This window comes from Leopardus geoffroyi, chromosome C2, assembly GCF_018350155.1.
Source record: "Leopardus geoffroyi isolate Oge1 chromosome C2, O.geoffroyi_Oge1_pat1.0, whole genome shotgun sequence".
NCBI lineage: Eukaryota > Metazoa > Chordata > Mammalia > Carnivora > Felidae > Leopardus > Leopardus geoffroyi.
The window spans coordinates 152,722,685-152,742,604 of NC_059333.1; the positions used below are offsets into that span (position 1 = coordinate 152,722,685).

General features: G+C 40.1%; 1 protein-coding gene across 1 annotated transcript in view; it reads right to left on the minus strand.

Moving 5' to 3' along the window:
- The window catches only part of OXSR1 (oxidative stress responsive kinase 1), a 104,995-nt gene that overhangs the window by 17,043 nt on the left and 68,032 nt on the right, over nt 1-19,920 (minus strand). Inside the window, exons 6-11 of the mRNA XM_045436552.1 lie at nt 17,747-17,856; nt 13,907-14,008; nt 11,637-11,770; nt 4,236-4,284; nt 3,500-3,565; nt 567-689 (exon numbers count right to left, since the gene is read on the minus strand). Coding sequence (XP_045292508.1) covers nt 567-689; nt 3,500-3,565; nt 4,236-4,284; nt 11,637-11,770; nt 13,907-14,008; nt 17,747-17,856 — 584 coding nt within the window. The remainder of the gene's footprint in view (nt 1-566; nt 690-3,499; nt 3,566-4,235; nt 4,285-11,636; nt 11,771-13,906; nt 14,009-17,746; nt 17,857-19,920) is intronic.

Consider the following 19,920-nt stretch of genomic DNA (forward strand, 5'->3'; position numbering starts at 1 on the left):
TAACTTTAGGCAAGAGTGATGGAATAAAACCAAAACAAGACCTCTGTCTACACACACACACACGCGCGCGCGCACACACACACACACACACACACACACACACACGCATGCACCCATGTACATAAACACCAAAACATACACCCTCCAGGATATACCAACTGAAGAAAGATATATTGTTCTTCTTCAGGCAGAAGGTTAGCAGACTTCAGGGAAAAAGTTTTGATAGGCTTTCAAGTTCAATAATCTCTTCTTCTGCAATGTCTCATCAGCCATTAATCCTATCAAGTATATTCTCATCTCAGACACAGTAGTCCCCTTCTCTAGATTTTGGTCATTTTCATATGCCCTAAATATCATATCCAAACAGATGTGTCAGTCCACTTTTTCACGCAGAATTAAGTGGGTTCCTATTGTTAATAACTTGCTCAAGGAAATTCTATCACTAACACTTGTATTTTTCACACTTCAGCTGCCAAACTGAACAGAACCAAAGAATATAGCGTATCTCAGAGGCTTCAGACAAAAGATAGAGCTCTAGCTAAAGCACAAAGTTTAACAAAACTTACCCTGAGTTGTGAAATTGCTGCTTTCCCTTCCTCACTTTCTTCATCAAATTCATCATCACTCCACTCCCAGCCGCCATCTTCTGTCTTATGAAGGCGGCCACTAGAACCTGGTACTCTCCGAACCTGCACATTAGGAAGGGAGATGTGGATTATGGTAGTGCTTGGTATTTACTATGTATAGTATACATATCTTCTACTCCTCACTTGCTCTTTGTGCTCCACTATCGGTCTTTACTCCCACCACTGACTTTCCCTACGCTTCTATACTCTTGAGCCCAAACACCATCCAAATCCTTCTTACGTGAAGTCATAGACCAAATCTTATTAATGGCTTCATGTTCCGAGAAATTTAGAAGTTTTTTCAGACCCCAAAATAAATAAATCCAAGATAAAGAAGATTCTGCTTTTTTCACTTTAAAAATCACAACTATACCTACAGTTTCAAGAGTACTATAGCTGCACAAGTTTTAAGAAAAACAGCAATTTCCTAACTTTTATCCTCTTACTCACAGGGAGCCACTTTTAACTCATTTTGGCTTATTCTTTTTAAATTAACATTCATCTCTCTAAGACTGTGTTCTTATTATCACCCCTTGAATTTTTGGTTTTAGGAATTATCTACTGGACTTCAAACTATAAAAGATGAGAATTTAATCCTATTATCAACCCCCCTCTTTTCTCAAGATACATTGTAATTTTGGTTAAATCAAAATTCAGTGTTTCCATGACATGATTGTATAAATGATACAGTTAAGTCTTATTGTGTATTACAATTACTTTTCTCTACTGTATAACTTTTTTGTTTCCCCTATAGTTAATATTTGCTTATTTTTATGTACTTGTCATATTTATCCCCAAATTCTCTGTATACATCTCCTCTCACCATATTCATATACATTATTAGGTATTCATCACCTTCCTGAGGAAGACCCTCACCAGAGCCTCCCACCTAGACTGGTTTCACACCAGCTCTGGACTTCAGATCTCACTCTATCATCAGCTCTGTTTCCTGGACCACACGACTTCCTTGTTCTCAGTTTAAGCACTTCCTCCATTATTAGCATAGCACATTAACTGAAGCCATGCATTTCTCAACTTTTTGAGTCCATCCCTACCCTTCACTTATAGTTTGCCTGGTAAAAAAAGTCTGGGTTAGTAGAAAAACTTTCTTTCATAATGTTGCACACAACTGCTTCGTTGTGACCTGGCTTCCAGAGGAGCAGTCCGTGATCTTTCCCTTTTCTCTGGAAGCTACGGGATCTTTTTTTTTGCCTCCAGTATTCTGAGCTAGCATGGCAATGTGTCTTAGTGCTGGTCTATTTCCATTCATTGCACTAGGGCTCTTTCAATCTGGAAATTCAGGACTATCTGTTTTGGAAATTTTTCTTGAATTATTTCTTCAGTGATTTCCCTGGTTTTTCTCGGTTCTGCTTTTCTAGAACTCTTTACTCAAAGACTGAACCTTCTCAAATGATCCTCTAATGTTGTTGTCTTTTTCTCCTGTAATCTATCTCTTGGCCATCTGGGGTCTATTTTCTGGGAAATTTCCTCAGCTGTACCATACAACCTGTGTATTGAATATTTTCATTTCTTCTCTGACGTTTTCAATTTCTAAGAGCTTTTTGTTCATGGAGGTGTCACTGTCTATATGCTCCTCTTCTAAAGTAACAGCTTTAGGGGCGTCTGGGTGGTTCAGTTGGTTAGGCATCTGACTTCGGCTCAGGTCATGATCTCATGGTTGTGAGTTCGAGCCCCACGGCGGGCTCTGTGTTGACAAGTCTGACCCGGAGGCTGCTTTGGATTCTGTGTTTCCTTCTCTCTCTCTCCCTGTACCCCACTCATGCTCTGTCTCTTTCTCTCTCAAAAATAAACATGTAAAAAACATTTAAAGTAACAGCTGTACTGAGACATAATTCATATACCATATAATAATACCATTTAAGGCATACAATTCCATTTTTTTTTAGTATATTCAGAGTTGTGAAACCATCTCTACAATTAAATCCAGATCACTTTCCTCACTTCCCCACACCGCAAAAAACACCACATAACCATCAGCAGTCACTGCCCATTTCTGTACAATCCTCCCAGTCCTGGGCAACCTTGCATCCACTTTGTCTCCGTACGTTTGCCTATTCCGGACATTTCACATAAATAGAATCAGATAATATGTGGTCTTTTATAACCAGCTTATGATGAGCATAAGGTTTTAAAGGTTTTACTCACATTATGACATGTATCAGCACTTCATTTCTTTTTACTGATGAATAAATATTTCATCATATGGACACATGACATTTTATATATCCATTCACCAAGAGATGAAGAATCGGGTTGTTTCCACTTTTTGGTTATTATGAATAATGCTGCTGGGAACATTCCTGTACGCATCTTTGTGCGTACGTGTTTTCCATTCTCCCAGGTATGGCTAGGAGTGGAACTCCTCATATGCTCATATGGCAGCTTTGTTGAGTCTTTTGAGAAACTGCCAGACTACTTTCTAACGTGGCTGCACCACCTCACATTTTCATCGTAGCGCGAGGGTTCCAATTTCCCTACATCTTTATCAACACTTGCTATTGTCTGTCTTTTTTATTATAATCAACCTAGTGGGTCGTCACTGTTTTTGTGTAGCGTGAGGAAACGGCTCAACTCCACACTTCACTCTGGTGGCTGCAAACAGTGATTTAACAGAGTCCAGAACTAATTCATCAATTGTGTAACATCCCTTTTCATTCTAGTAGACAGCTCACATAGGCATACTGTGGACTAATGATATTTGATGAATAAAAATATGTCAAAGGATGCTAAAGAATCGAAAAAAATGAGTACTATACTATTAGCAACGAATTACTTAACATATACTTTCAAAATGCAGAAGTAAATTTACTCTAAACAATTTCCTAGAAAACTGGAGTTAAACCCCCATTTACCTTTTTAGCTCTTTCAGAAATAGTTGGTGCTCTCTGCAGTATTTTTTCTTGAAGAAATTCTTTATTCTGCAGAGGAAAAATACGTTTTCTTCTTAAAAGAAGCTTTTATTGAACCACAGAAATTGACACCGAATATTCAAGCACAATTAAAATACCATATAGTAACTTTTATAAAGAAGTCTGAGGAACGCTTCCATTCTTTTATTCTGAAATTGAAGCTCCTTTAGTACATTACTACCATGGTTTCACAAACTGAGACAGAGCCTTAGTGTGCTGTATGAATATTATCAATGAAAAGTTTGCTTTACCCTAGGTCCTTTAGGATCATGGTCCCACACTTCCAACTATAGTAACATCGCACTTACCTGTTAGCTTTGGGAAAGGAGAGTTTTACCAAATTCAGTAGTAAAACCTTTGAACTAAGAGTTCGGTATTTTTCACAGATTTTATTTAATAATGGCAATATTCACTGTTCTCGTTCTAAGTTTAACCTGATATTTAAATTAATTTATATGAAAAACACATTTACCAACTCTAAAGCATGTGTCTTAATTACCAAAGGTTGTACAGATAATGCCCCCAGCAATTATTTGATCTACTTTTCCAAACATCACTTTTGGATCACTTTTCCAAACATTATCATCTAAAGATAAAACAACTTCAGAGCAGTGAATCTAATTTAGGTAACTGAGGTAGGTCACATGAACACATAAAATCAAAAGTTAGAATTTCTTACCTTTGCTTTTTGGAAAAATTTGTGCCTTAACAGTTCTGCTGCTGTTGGTCTAAAACCAGAAAAGAACGTTTTAATAGTTAATTCAAGTGTAACTGTGGGTTTCCATCTTCAAAAATGAGAAAATGATTTCTTGAGCAGCAAGATAAAATCTCAGTGTTCTCCACTTTCCTTAACGGGCTAAAAAGCAAAAAGCAGGATAAACTCGGTACAAGACATTGAGTAGAGAAGAAGACCCAAATAGAAATGTTCTGATAATAATTATTGTATGTTCTTTGCAAAGTTCATTAGTGAAATGTTTCTTTTGGAATCATAATTTCTTTTTTTTTTTTTAAAGGTTTTTATTTTTATTTTTTTTTAACGTTTATTTATTTTTGAGACAGAGAGAGACAGAGCATGAACAGGGGAGGGCCAGAGAGGGAGACACAGAATCTGAAGCAGGCTCCAGGCTCCGAGCTGTCAGCACAGAGCCTGACGCGGGGCTCGAACCCACAGACCGCGAGATCATGACCCGAGCCGAAGTCGGATGCTTAACCGACTGAGCCACCCAGGCGCCCCAGGAATCATAATTTCTTAGTGGCTTCCAATATACTTGCTATTATTTTCTCAAGAATATTATTTCCCAATTATATAGGCAATATCTACTTTAACAAGTGTAAAAATAAATTTAATCTCACATAGAGGAAATGGACCAAATCAAGCTGCTTCTTGCCATGTGGCTGCTTGCCAGCCTTCAACTTATGTAAATACATAGTCTTAAAAATAGATCTGATGGGGCCTGGGTGGCTCAGTTGGTTAAGCATCTTGATTTCAGCTCAGTTTGTGATCTCATGATTGTGAGACTGAGCCCTGCATCAGCCTCAGCACTGGACACGGAGCCTACTTAAGATTCTCTCTCCCTCTCTCTCTGCCCCTCCCCTGCTTGCACTCTATCTCAAAACACACACACACACACACACACACACGCACGCACGCAAATAGATCTCACAATTTCCTTTAAAAAATTGAAGGAATGTATATATTCCCCAAAGTAATGTATATATTCCCCAAATTGACTCTAAATTCAGTTTTTAACTGTACAGATAAAGGCATCATCACTGTCAGTTGTATAAACTTTTAAATAGTATGATTGAGAATAAAGAATAAACAATACTACACTTAAGAGACTGGACCTGATTACACCACATGTCCCACTATGTAACTCTGAGCAAATCTCTTCTCTAAGGTTCTGTATTACCTACCCGGTCAAGCCCCTGAAGGCAGTGGTTCTTAAATACGACTGTGTACTATTCTATTTGGGAGTTTCAAAAAAAAATCCCAATGCCCAGGCTGTACCCCATATCAATTAAAGCAGAATCAGTTGGGGGGGGGGCATCAGTAGTTTTTAAAATTTCCCAGGGGGTTTTAATGTGCATTCACACTTGAGAACCAGGGCTTCAAAGAAGATTGAGAAAACAGATTTGAATGTGCTATGCAAACTGAAAGTAGACTTTACCCTTCCTATGTTCTCATTCATTATTGTACCAAAAAAAAATGTTTTTTAATGTTTATTTTTGAGAGGGAGAGACACAGAGTGTGAGCAGGAGAGGATCAGAGAGAGAGAGAGGGAGACACAGAATCCAAAGCAGGCTCCAGGTTCTGAGCTATCAGCACAGAGCCCGACGCGGGGCTCGAACTCACGAACAGTGAGATCAGACCTGAGCTGAGGTCAGATGCTCAACCGACTGAGCCACCCAGGCACCCCCTCTATGTTCTCATTCAATCGAGATTTCAGTATGGTCAACAGTTTGCACACCACTGCTTCTTATGATTCATCCCTTTCTTCTAGGTTCATTTCCTTCTTTCTAAAGTTCTCTCTCTCTCTCTGTATACACACACACACACACACACACACACATATATATTTAATCCAAGTTAGTTACCATATAGTGCAATATTAATTTCAGGAAAAGAATTCAGTGATTCATCACTTACATAGAAGTGCTCATCCCAACAAGTGCCCTCCTTAATGTCCATCACACACTTATCCCTTCCCTCCACCCACCTCCCCTCCAGCAACCTCAGTTTGTTCTCTGTATTTAAGTCCTACGGTTTGTCTCCCTGTTTTTATCTTAATTTTGCTTCTCTTACCCTATGTTCATCTGTTTTGTTTCTTAAATTCCACGAATGAAATTATATAATATCTGTTTTTCTCTAACTTATTTCGCACAGCATAATACAGTCTAGTTCCATCCACGTTGTTGCAAATGGCAAGATTTCACTTTTTGATTGCTGAATATATATGTATATATATACATATATATGTGTGCGTGTGTGTATATACATACATATATGTATGTATATACACACACGCACACATATATATACACACATACATACACACACACACACACCCCACATCTACTTTATTCATTCATTAGTCGATGGACATTAAGGCTCTTTCCATACTTTGGCTATTGTCAATAGTGCTGCTATAAACACTGGGATACATGTGCTCCTCAGAATCAGCATTTTTGTATCCTTTAGATAAATACATAGTAGTGCAATTGCTGAGTTGTAGGGTAGTTCTATTTTTAAATTTTTGAGGAACCTCCACACTGTTTTCCAGAACGGCTGCACCAGTGTGCATCCCCATCAACAGTGCAAGAGGTTCCTCCTTCTCCTCATCCTTGTCAACATCTGTTGTTGCCTCAGTTGTTAATTTTAGCCATTCTTACAGGTTTGAGGTGGTATCTCATTGTGGTTTTGATTTATATTTCCCTGATTATGAATGATAATGATAAAGTAAAATTTACAGTTCTTTGATAAAACATGATTGGAAATTTTTGTCTGAAAATATCTCAATTTCATGCTTATTCTTGAATAAGAGTTTGACTGGATGGAGAATTCTGGGTTAACAGTAATTTTCTTTCAGCATTATTCCGGTATATTCTGGCCTCAACTGATTATTATTGGGAAAGTGGTTATCAGTCTACCTGCTATTCCTCAGTAGGTAATCTGCCCCCTCAGTTTGCCTTTAATAGATTCTCTTTGCCTTTGTAGTTTCATGACTTGTGTACAAATGGGAAAAGGGAAATACCGCTTGGAATTTGGGGGGATGGTTCTTTAATCTGAGGACATAGGTATTTCATCAATTCTACAAAATTCTCAGCCATTATTTCTTTGAATATTGCTTCTCCCATTCTCTCTCATCTCTCCTGGAAAGTCTCTATATGTGCATGTGTGTGTATGCACACGTGGATGTACATATGCATGCATGTACATGCAAACACACACACAAACACACACACACACACACTGAACCTTCTCATTCTGTCTCCCAAATGTTCATCATTCTTTTCTATTTCCATTTAAAAAAATTTTTTTTAACGTTTATTTATTTTTGAGACAGAGAGCGACACAGCATGAACGGGGGAGGGTCAGAGAGAGAGGGAGACACAGAATCCGAAGCAGGCTCCAGGCTCTGAGCTGTCAGCACAGAGCCCGATGCGGGGCTCGAACTCACAGACCGCGAAATCGTGACCTGAGCTGAAGTCGGGCGCTTAACCGACTGAGCCACCAGGCGCCCCTCTATTTCCATTTTTAAAAATCTTTCCGTGTTGCATTCTGAGCCATTTCCTCAATATAGTGTAGTGTGATTAAGAGCAGAAACTCTACAGTCAAATTGTATGGGTGGCAATTCTAGCTCCAACATTTTCTGGCTGTGTGACTTTGGGCAATGGTACTTAACCTCTCTATGTTTCAGTTTCATTCGTAAAACAGCGAAGATAATAGTGTCATCCTCAAGGGATGATCTATGTTAAGATGATGTATGTCCAGTGTTTACAACACTACCTGGTAACTTGATTAGGCGTCAATAAATAATTCTCTTTTTTGTGTGCTTTACTGGCTGTTCTATTTAACCAACCCATCTAAGTTTTTTTCTGAACTTGGAAATGTTCTCAACAAGGTATAATTTTGGCTTACAAACTGGAAATAGATGTTCTACAGCTTCTAGATATTTTTCTTTTCTAAAAGACTTTTTTATTTTGAAATAATTTTAAGCTTATAGGAAGATGCAAAGATACTACAGTGTTCCTACATGCCTGTCACCAGCTTCCCCTAATGCTAACATGTTATATAACCATGGTATAATTATCAAGATATTAACTAAACTACAAATATTAACATTGCTATACTATTATAGAATTTATTTTTAAAAATATTTACATTTATTTATTTTTGAGAGAGAGCCCATGCCCATAAGCAGGGGAGGGGCAGAGAGAGAGAGTGGGAGATACAGAATCCTAAGCAGGCTCCAGGCTCCTGTCAGCATAGAGCCCAACGTGGTGCTCAAAGCCACAAACTGTGAGATCATGACCTGAGCTGGAGTCTGACACTTAACTAACCCAGGCGCCCCAATTACAGTCTTTAATATATTAATATTCGTATAACACTATAAACTATAGACTTTATTCCGATTTCCCCAGTTTTTGCTCTAACGTCGTGTGTTTGTTCCGCGATCTAATTAAGGACACCACGTTTCATTTAGTCTTCATGTTTTTTTATCTCCTCCAATCTGGGATACTTCCTCAGTCATCCCTTTCCTTACTTGTGAAGAGTGCTGGTCAGGTACTCTGTAGCTTATTCCTCAATCTGGATGTGTCTGATGTTTTCTCACTACAGACTGAAGTTAAAGGTTTTGGGAAGGAACACTTGAGAGGTGATACGCCCTGCACCTTGTGTCAGGGAGTATATAATAATCAGTATGCCTTCTTACTGGTGATGTTAACCTGGATCACTTGTGACAGAGGTGTCCACCAGGTTTCTCCACTCTAAAGCTACTATATTTCCTTTTTCATACTCGATTCATCAGAAGCAAAACACTAAGTCTAGCCTACGCTCAAGGGAATCCATTAAATTTTACATTTTTGTTACTTTATTTTTCATTTCTAAGCAGCTTTGTTTGTTTTCTTGGGCACAGTCATATTCTTTTTTATGGTTTTGATTTCTTCCATGAGGATTTTAATTATTATTATTTCTTAAAATTTTAACGTTTTTATTTATTTTTGAGACACAGAGAGATAGAGCACAAGCAGGGGAGGGGCAGGGAGAGAGAGAGACACAGAATGCGAAGCAGGCTCCAGGCTCTGAGCTGTCAGCACAGAGCCCGATGTGGGGCTCGAACTCATGGGACTGTGAGATCATGACCTGAGCTGAAGTCGGACGCTTAACCGACTGCGCCACCCAGGCGCCCCAATGATTTTAAATATACTTATTTTAGGGGCGCCTGGGTGGCGCAGTCGGTTAAGCGTCCGACTTCAGCCAGGTCACGATCTCGCGGTCCGGGAGTTCGAGCCCCGCGTCGGGCTCTGGGCTGATGGCTCAGAGCCTGGAGCCTGTTTCCGATTCTGTGTCTCCCTCTCTCTCTGCCCCTCCCCCGTTCATGCTCTGTCTCTCTCTGTCCCAAAAAAATAAATAAACGTTGAAAAAAAATAAAATAAATAAAATAAAATAAATAAATAAATACACACACTTATTTTATAGATTCTTCAAGTATCTCTGCATGATCCAAAGCTTCTGGAGCACTGATTCTCCTGTTCGCTGCGTCTGCAGACTCTAGTTTGCTGTGTACTATCTTACTGTGTGTTTTATAATTTCGGACTGTGATCTCGTCAATGGGGCATCATTTGGAGGAATCTCATGGACCTCGAGTTTGGAACAGTTCGAACAGTACAGTTTCCTAGTTGCTTCTGTCAGAAATAAAACTGGCTTGGCAATAATTCTTTTTTACTCTTTAATCTTGTGGGTTCCTGGATAATATGGGTAGTATAAATTCAGACTGTCGACCTACACAAAGTCCAGGTCAGAGGATTTGATTATTCAAGACAAGTTTTTGTTGTGTCTTTGTGATGGTGGACACATATTTTGTTTTCTGGTCCATCCTTTTACTCAGAGGGCTGACTTGTGGAGGTCTTAGTCTTAAGCAGGGATCTCAGTTCAGAACCCCAATGGCTGGACCCAAGATCTCATTTCCAGTCCCCCGTGGGAGTTTGAAATCTAACCGAGTAGGTTATTAAAAGGAACAGTGTCCCACTGAGGGCGGCCACAGGATTGGTTCATGATATTTCTTCCCCGATTTGTTTTTTTTTTTTTTAATTTGATAAATTTGTTCAGCATTTATAGGTGTTTGTGACAAATTCTGTTATTTTAGTTAATTAACTAAAGCAGAAGCAAAAGTCTCCTATCTTTTTTTTTTAAATTTTTTTTTTTTCAACGTTTATTTATTTTTGGGACAGAGAGAGACAGAGCATGAACGGGGAAGGGGCAGAGAGAGAGGGAGACACAGAATCGGAAACAGGCTCCAGGCTCTGAGCCATCAGCCCAGAGCCCGACGTGGGGCTCGAACTCACGGACCGCGAGATCGTGACCTGGCTGAAGTCGGACGCTTAACCGACTGCGCCACCCAGGCGCCCCAAAAGTCTCCTATCTTTTATACCAATTTGTTCAGAAACAAAGTTCTAATGGTCCAAGTTTGACCTTTGCTACCTATTTTTCTTACCTTTTCTAATATTTCCAACAATAAATTCTGAAGCCCCATTAAGTATACTGAAGACATGACTTCAATTGAAATCTTTTATTTTTGTTGATCTTCACAGAAATCAAAATTTAAAAATTCTTAGTGCTAAAAAACTGAGTGGAATATGTATGTGAAACAGAAAAATGAGATACAGAACAAACTGAACCCTAGTTCAGGATCAGAAGTTTTGGATTCAAGTCCCACCTCAATGACTAGGTAGCTGGTTGACCTCACAGATAAAAGGTTGTACTCAGTGACTTCCAACATATTTGATTCTGTTTAATTCATAAAGATACACACATTAGATGATCATGTTTATTCACTTACTTGGCATCCAATCTGTCTAGTGTTAACAAGTAAGGGCTATGAATTTTTGGTATGATTACTAAAATCTTTCCAATAAGGAAATACATATATGATTACGTGGCCTGAGATATAACATTGGCTATGTGTATTTCTTTTGTTATTAAAATTGTAAACAGCATTAAGATACTTGTTTGCTCATAACTTTTAAGTACAAGCTGAAAACAAGTCCTCCCACTAACTTGGCATTTTATTAACACAGAGAGTTCACAATGTACAGATTTATAAAAACGTAACCAGGAAATAGCTGAACTATTTAGAGTATACACTGTATACTAAAAAGAAGGGAGAAAGTAATTAATTCATTTCCAATCTAGTGTAATAGTCTCTGTATATTTTTTCTAAAGTTTATATTTAAATAAATATATGTGAATACGCAGAAATAATTTTCTGCACATGAATGTAGGTATGTGATACTTCGACTTCCCACAATGGTTCACATATTTGATGAAGACAAACCTAACCTTTATCTCATATTTTACCTTTTTTCTGGATCCTTTTGAAGGCACAATGAAATCATTTTCCTAAATGATTTTCCATATTTTTTCAGCATTTCTTTATCTTGAACGCCAGTTTCCAGAGAAGGAGGATCATTTTGTAGTGTCAGCATTAAAACCTGGAAGAATTTTCGATACAATATAAACTTGTGAAGATTCAGTAAAGTACTGTGGCCAAGATTCTTCAATATAGACAACCTCACAATACATGAGGCTGTATTTTCTGAAAGTTCACATCTAGACCAGTTGTTTGGAACACTGTTATTTAGACCTTTTCCACACAAACAATATCCTACAGACAGTTGGCTTCCCAGGTAACAGTAACTGTTGCAAGGGCTCAACAGTATTAGCAATGAATGTCCTTTAGTTAGAAACCTTTCTTCACGGGGTGCCTGTGTGGCTCAGTCTGTTCAGTATCTGACTCTGGCGTAGATCGTGATCTCATGGTTCCCTCTCTGTCCCTCCTCTGCTCACCCTCTCTCACTCTCAAAATAAAGAAACATTAAAAAACAAAACAAAACACAACACCCCTTTCTTCAGGTCCTCTGTCCCCTTCCTTGCCTCCTTCCTTCCTTCCTTTCTTTTTTCTTTTCCTTCCTTCCCTCCTTCCTCCCTCCCTCCCTCCCTCCCTCCCTTTCTTTCTTTCTTTTTCTTTTCTTTTTTTTCTTTCTTTCTTTCTTTCTTTCTTTTTCTTTTTCTTCTTTCTTTTTCTTTCTTTCTTTCTTTCTTTCTTTCTTTCTCTTTCTCTCTCTCTCTCTCTCTCTCTCTCTGTTTCAAGAGCAAGAAGGGGAGGGGCAGAGACAGACAGACAGACAGACAGAGAATCCCAAGCAGGCTCTCCACTGTCAGCACAGAGCCTGATGTGGGGTTTGAACTCATGAACCACGATATAATGACCTTAGCTGAAATCAAGAGTCAGACACTTCACCAACTGAGCCACTCAGGCTCCTCCTCTGTCCCTATTCTCATACTGCCAAACTACTTTAAAAAAAAATGTAACGTCAGGGCGCCTGGGTGGCTCAGTCGGTTGAGCACCCAACTTCAGCTCAGGTCATGATCTTGCAGTTCGTGGGTTCAAGCCCGGAGTCAGGCTCGCTGCTGTCAGCCTGTCAGTGTGCAGCCCGCTTGGGATCCTCTGTCGCTCTCTCTCTGCCCCCCCTCGCTTGCACTCTCTCAAAAACAAACATTTATAAATAAATAAATAAATAAATAAATAAATAAATAAATAAATAAAGTAGAATCCTAGCAAAATAATAAAATAAAATAAAATAACAAGTAAAACCATGGCTGATTTTACCTATTCCTGGCTCTGTTTTAACATGACCCCTTGTAACCTGGCCTTCTCTTCCCAGAACTCCTCCGGCACTTGGATCCCAGAAATCGCTGATGCTGCCTCCTTAATAGAGCTACGGCCTTTTTCACTTCTCAGTCTTCCACCTTCTCTGCAGTAACTGACTATTTTGATTATTCTGTCCATGCTAAATCTCTTCCTTCTCTGACTTTCATGGCAACATACTAGCTTGATGCACTGAGGTGTAAGTAATGAAGGTCATATTTATGTGGTGGGATTGGGGGTGATTTATGTTTTTCTAGACCGTGTGACTTTTTTATAAAAGCGTAAGCCATTTTTCTTTTGTTTTTTTAAGTTTATTCATTTGTTTTTGAGACAGAGAACACAGTGGGGGAAGAGCAGAGAGAGAAAGGGAGGGAGGGAGATAGAGAATCCGAAGCAGGGTCCAGACTCCTAGCTGTCAGCGCAGAGGCTGACATGGAGCCCAAACCCCTGAACTACAAGATCATGGGCTGAGTGGAAGTCGGATGCTTAGTCGACTGAGCCACCCTGGCACCCCATAAGCATAAGCCATTTTTCTAAACACAAAGTCAACACTACTTTAAAATAAAATAGGGAATAAAAAGGGGTTGTAGTTAGAATTAACACTTGCTTTTCAGATTCAATTTATCTTTTACTGAAATGGAATTACTAAAAGCTGGAGGTATTTCTCATTCCGAGCAAACAGGCTAACATGTATGTGTTTGGCTACAATTCTGGAGTCACTGCCGGCAATGGATGAAAAGTAAACCTCATCTCCTCCCCCACCTCCTTTTGAGAAATAAACCATTCCTCTGTCCTCAAAATAGCTTCCCACTTTACAGTTATAAAAACTTATCCTTTTCAAATCCATTCACTCCTAGGATTAGTCTCTGAAAAGAAACTGGGACATGGGCTGGGGTAGGATGTTGACTGTGAACCTCACCTTCATTGGTGGATATTTATGATAAGGAGCTGCCCCGGTGGCCAGTTCAATTGCTGTGATCCCGAAACTCCAGATGTCCGCTTTGAAATCATAGCCTCGGACCTGGAAAGAACATAAAGATGTACATGATTACTTTTGCCACCCTAAAAGCACTTTTATTTTATTTCTCTTTTTAGTAATCTCTACACCCAGCCTGGGGCTTGAACCCACAACCCCGAGATCAAGCGTTACATGCTCTTATGACTGAGCCAGCCAGGTGCCCCTAAAAGTACTTTTAAAAGGAAGCTTCTAGGGGCGCCTGGGTGGCTCAGTCGGTTAAGCGGCTCAGGTCATGATTTTGCGGTCCGTGAGTTCAAGCCCCGCGTCGGGCTCTGTGCTGACAGCTCAGAGCCTGGAGCCTGTTTCAGATTCTGTGTCTCCCTCTCTCTGACCCTCCCCCGTTCACGCTCTATCTCTCTCTGTCTCAAAAATAAGCGTTAGAAAAAAAAATTTAAAAAAAAAAATAAAAGAAGCTTCTAATATGTATCAAGAACCACGAAAGTGTTCATAAGCTTTTTTTAATTAAAAAAATTTTTTATACTTATTTATTTTTGAGAGAGAGAAACAGAGCACGAGCAGGAGAGGGGCAGAAAGAGAGGGAGACAAGAATCTGAAGCAGGTTCCAGGCTCTAAACTGTCAGCACAGAGCCTGACGTGGGACTTGAACCCACAAACCGTGAGATCATGACCCGAGCTGAAGTTGGACGCCCAACCAACTGAGCTACCCAGGGGCCAAGTTTTAAACCATTAAAGTAATCTAGAGTAAGCAAAAGCTAACTATACTTGGTAACAGAAGAAGAAAAAGCAATCCCAATAAATGTTCCCCAGAAATGGTGAAATTGTTAAGTATGGGATAGTCAGTTAAAAGAAATGTTACATAGTCAACTAAAAGCAATGTAAATGAATTCTATATGAAAATATGGAAAATCACTTGTGATAAAGCATTTACGAAGAAAAAAGAACACAAAATTCTTCACAAGTTTTGATACTATTATAAAAGTACATAGACTATGTTTTTTAAAAATTTTTTCTTAAAAAAACATTTTTTAATGTTTATTTTTGAGAGAGACAAAGTGTGAGTGGGGGAGGGGCAGAGAGAGAGGGAGACACAGAATCTGAAGCGGGCTCTAGGTTCTGAGCTGTCAGCACAGAGCCTGATGCGGGGCTTGAACCCATGAACCGCAAGATCATAACCTGAGCCGAATCAGACACTTATCTGACTGAGCCACCCAGGGGCCCCTCTATTTGGTTTTTTTAGGAAAAGAACTAGAACAAAATTGTTAGGCAGTAGTGGTAAGTCCTGTTTTCCAAATTTTCTATGTTACGGTATTGTTTTATCCTGTTATGGTACTATTTTAACCTGTTCCATAACTTATAATGAAAAAAGATACAAGGGGTGTGAATATTTTCAAAGTTCTTAATGTGACCATGTTGCCGAATTTCTTTCCTTTTATACTGGCACGAGCACATTATAAAATTAAATATTTCCATTTTCCATCCTAAGCAACACAGGAGAAGAAATAGGTTGGTGGGGGTGGGGTAGGGTGGGGTGTGGTTTGAGACCTGGAATTAAAGCTCCATATGATGTGCTGCCTTGGTGGGCCTCTAATGAGCCAAGTGCAAGTTCCCCTCTCCAGTCTGTTCCCGAGGGTAAAGTCCCCTAGCCCAACAACCTTGCTTATTACCTGGACAAGCAAAGTTCCTGCTTAGCCTTGAGTAGCAGGCTTCAGCCCCCGACCAGCCCTCAGAGTTAACCCTATGAGCCAATCACACCCTCACAAGGAAACCGAGGAGCACCTCACTCTCTCGATACTACAAAGCCTGTTTCCCACAGCAACTGTTTATTCACTCTCTTCTTGAATACAGCCCCATGTGACATGCAGTGTCCTCCTCCTTGCAGCTATGTGTGTATGCGACTAATAAACTGCTGTCAGTCTCACAGGCCCAGAACCAGGTGTTGTGTGTTCAGCATCAGCATTACCCTAGGGTGGGAATGCTTCCCTCACCAACAGGGCGAATACAGGCATTATAACGGAGTGAAAAGTGAATTCGGTTCTACAATACCAACTTTGATGTATTTCTAGGACATTTAGGTAAAACATCTATAGGGAGCTGGAAACCTCCACCTAGAGGCTTAGGAAATAAGACTGGCATGATATACTTTAGAAAATATAATAGGTGAGCGCCTGGGTGGCTCAGTCGGTTAAGCGTCCGACTTCAGCTCAGGTCATGGTCTCACGGTCGGTGAGTTTGAGCCCTGTGTCGGGCTCTCTGCTGTCAGTGTAGAGCCTGGAGCCTGTTTCAGATTCTGTGTCTCCCTCACTCTGCCCCTCCCCCGGTCATGCTCTGTCTCTATCAAAAACTGAATAAACGTGAAAGAAAGAAAGAAAGAAAGAAAGAAGATATAATAGGTGGGAAGTGGAGATGAGACACATTAGTGAGAGAAGCATCGAGAACAAGGTCCTGGGACATAGAAGGAAAGACAGAAAAGAAGCCAGAGAAAGGGTCTGACAGGTAGGGGAAGAATGAGGAAACTACACTAGGGAAGCTGAAGACGTAAATCAAGGTGGAAAGATCCAAGTGCTTCAAATGACAGGACAACAAACAAGTAAAACAAGAAATAAGGAATGAGCATAATTTGAGAATAGGAGAGTATCCGTAAGGTGGCTAGATGAGTGACATCTGACTGTAGTTGTTTCAGAGCAAACGGAAATGGAGTTGTGGGCAAAACCAGTTCTTCAAAAACCAGAGCAGTGAAACTACATGTACAAAGATTAGGTCATTTAATTTGTAAAGCGGAAACTACTATTGGACCAGTCTTCATTATATTATTGCTTAGGTTGTGTGTGGTAGAAATCCTGAGTTTTATACAAAGATCTACAGGCTTTTTGCTGTTGTTGTTAACGGTGGACGGATCCTTAACCAAGGAACAGAGACACGGATCTCCCAAAGTTAGTGTAGCACATGTACCCCCTACTTTTTTTTTTTTTTTAATGTTTGTTTATTTTTGAGAGAGACAGAGTGTGAGCAGGGGAGGGGTGTGAGTAGAGGAGGGGCAGAGAGAGAGAGGGAGACACAGAATCCGAATCAGGCTCCGGGCTCCGAGCTGTCAGCACAGAGCCCGACGCGGGGCTCGAACTCACAGACTGTGAGATCATGACCCGAGCCGAAGTCGGACGCCCAACCGACTGAGCCACCCAAGCGCCCCTGTATCCCCTACTTTTTAAAGGTTCCCGTTAAGCCACCTGGCTTCTACGGAAGACCAACAGTAGTGCCTGTTTACTGAAAGAAATCCGGAGGATTTCTACTTTTGTGAAAAAGGCAAAAAGCGAAAACGGCATCGCGCGTTTGCTCCTATAGCCAGCCGTCACGGAGGCAGTGCGCACAGCAGCGAGACTGGTGCCGCCCAGCTCCTTCCCCAGTGTGTGCACATCTGCTCTTTATCTCCATTTATTTTGTGCATCCAATAGCAAGATGTGTTCTCTGCTTTCAGAAAAGCCTAAAAGAGGTTATTTCTTAGGTCTGGGAACGCTAAACAATTTTTCCAGATAAATTAATGGTAATTGCTTCTTCGCTTTGCACCATTTCAGCTTATCAAAGGTTTCACAGGAACAAACTGCTTTGCCTTAGTGGGGGAACCTGTATACCAAACAGAAGCAAACATTACTCCGTTTTTTCCATTCTGTAACAAAACCTTAAGCCATTTTTATTTATTTATTTTTTATTTATTTATTTATTTATTTATTTATTTATTTATTTATTTTTTAAGCCATTTTTAAAAGACCAAAGACAAAGAGTAACCTGTTCCATAACTTCAGGTGCCATCCAGCAAGGAGTTCCAACAAAGGTCTTTCTCACTTTATTTCGGGTAATATCACCACCAGTTGCCAAAAAAGCACTAACCCCGAAGTCTGAAATAGATATAACAGCAAGTTATTAGAAATATGGCAACTAACACAAGTAAATAGGAAAATAATATAGCTGTAGTCCTATCCACAAACAACACATTTTCTCTTCTTTCCACTGAGGTTCTTGACTAAATTAAGACACAGTTTAACACAGACCCATCCCAACAGATTTTCGTCCTTGCTCCAATCCATTCTATTAGCGTAGTCCTTCCAGACTAAAAGTCTATACCCATTAACAGTAACCCCTCCTTCTCCTCCCCAGCCACGGGCAACCATCATTCTAACATTCGGCTTCTATGATTTTGAATACTCTTAAGGACCTCGAATAAATAAAATCATACGCTATTTGTCTTTTGTAGCTGGGTTGTTTTACTTAGTATAATGTCCCCAATGTCCATCCATTTTGTAGCATATGACAAAATTTCCTTACTTTATAGGCTGAATAATATCCCACTGTGTGTATGTGCCATATTTTGCGTATTCTTTCAATCGCTGAGGGACATTTGGGCTGCTTCCACATTTTGGCCATGGTGAATAAAGGTGCTATGAAAGTAGGTGTCCTAATAATTATGTGAGTCCCTGCTCTCAGTTCTTTGGGATTCTAAACGCAGAAGTGGAACTGCTGCATTACACGGTACAGTAATTTTATGTATGTATAAATGTATAAATGTATGTACGTAGAACAAGGAGGGGGGAAGGGCAGAGAGAGAGGGAGAGAAAGAGACAGAACCCTAATCCCAAGCAGGCTCCACGCTGAGCGTGGAGCCCGACATGCTCAATCTAAGGACCGTGAGATTATGACCTGAGCCAGAATCAAGAGCCAGACACCGAACAGACTGAGCCACCCAGGCACGCCGGTAATTTTGTTTCTCATTCTTTGAGGAACTGCCATATTATTTTCCGCAGCAGCTGTGCCATTTTCCGTTACCACCAACAGTGGCCAAAGGTTCCAATGTCTCCACATCATCTGCATTTTCTAGTCGTGGGTTGGTATTTTTTTTTTCTTTTTTTTTTTAATTATTTTGAGAGAGAGAGAGATTAAGAGAGGTAGTGCACACGAGCAGGGGAGGGGTGGAGAGAGAAGCCCCAGTAGGCTCTGTGCTGTCAGCACAGAGCCCAATGTGGGGCTCCATCTCACGACCACGAGATCATGGCCTCTGGAGCCAAATTCCAGAGTTGGATGAAATCAGCAGTCCACACTTGACCGACTGAACCACCCAGGCACCCTGGGGGTTTTTTTGATAGCAGCCATCCTGATGGCTCCAAGTCGGGATCTCATTGTAGCTCAAATTTATATTTCCCTAATGATTAGTGATGTTGAACATCCTTATGTGCTTACCAGCAATCTGCATATCTTTGGAGAAATGTCTACTTAAGCCCCTATTCTTAAAGACTCAATTTATTTAAACTAAAAACAAAAATAGTTCACCATTTTTCCTATCCTGTATTCCTGCCTCTGGCAACCACCAATCTGTTCTATCTATCTATGAGTTTGTGTCTAATATAAAAAAAATTTTTTAATGTTTATTCAATTTTGAGAGACAGAGCACGAACACGGGAGAGGCAAACAGAGAAGGAGACACAGAATATGAAGGAGGCTCCAGGCTCTGAGCTGTCAGCATGGAGCTGGATGCGGGGCTTGAATTCACGAACCCTGAGATCATGACCTGTGGCGAAGTCAGACACTTAACCGACTGAGCCACCCAGGTGCCCCATTGTGTCTAATACATATATTAGGTTTCATTTCATTATTTGTCTGACTTACTACACATACGACAAAACCCTCAAGGTCTATCCATATTATCATAAATGGCAAAATTTCATTATTTTCTATGACTGAATAGTATTCCATTGTATGTATACACCACAATTTATCCATTCCAAGACCTTTATCAATGAGATTACCATCTATGTTTTCTTCTAGGAGCTTTACCATTTCAGGTCTTATATTCAAGTCCTTTTTTTTTTTTTTTTTAACACTTATTTTTTGAGAGACAGAGACAGCGTGAGCAGGGGAGGGGTAGAGAGAGAGGAAGGCATAGAATCCAAAGCAGGCTCCAGGCTCTG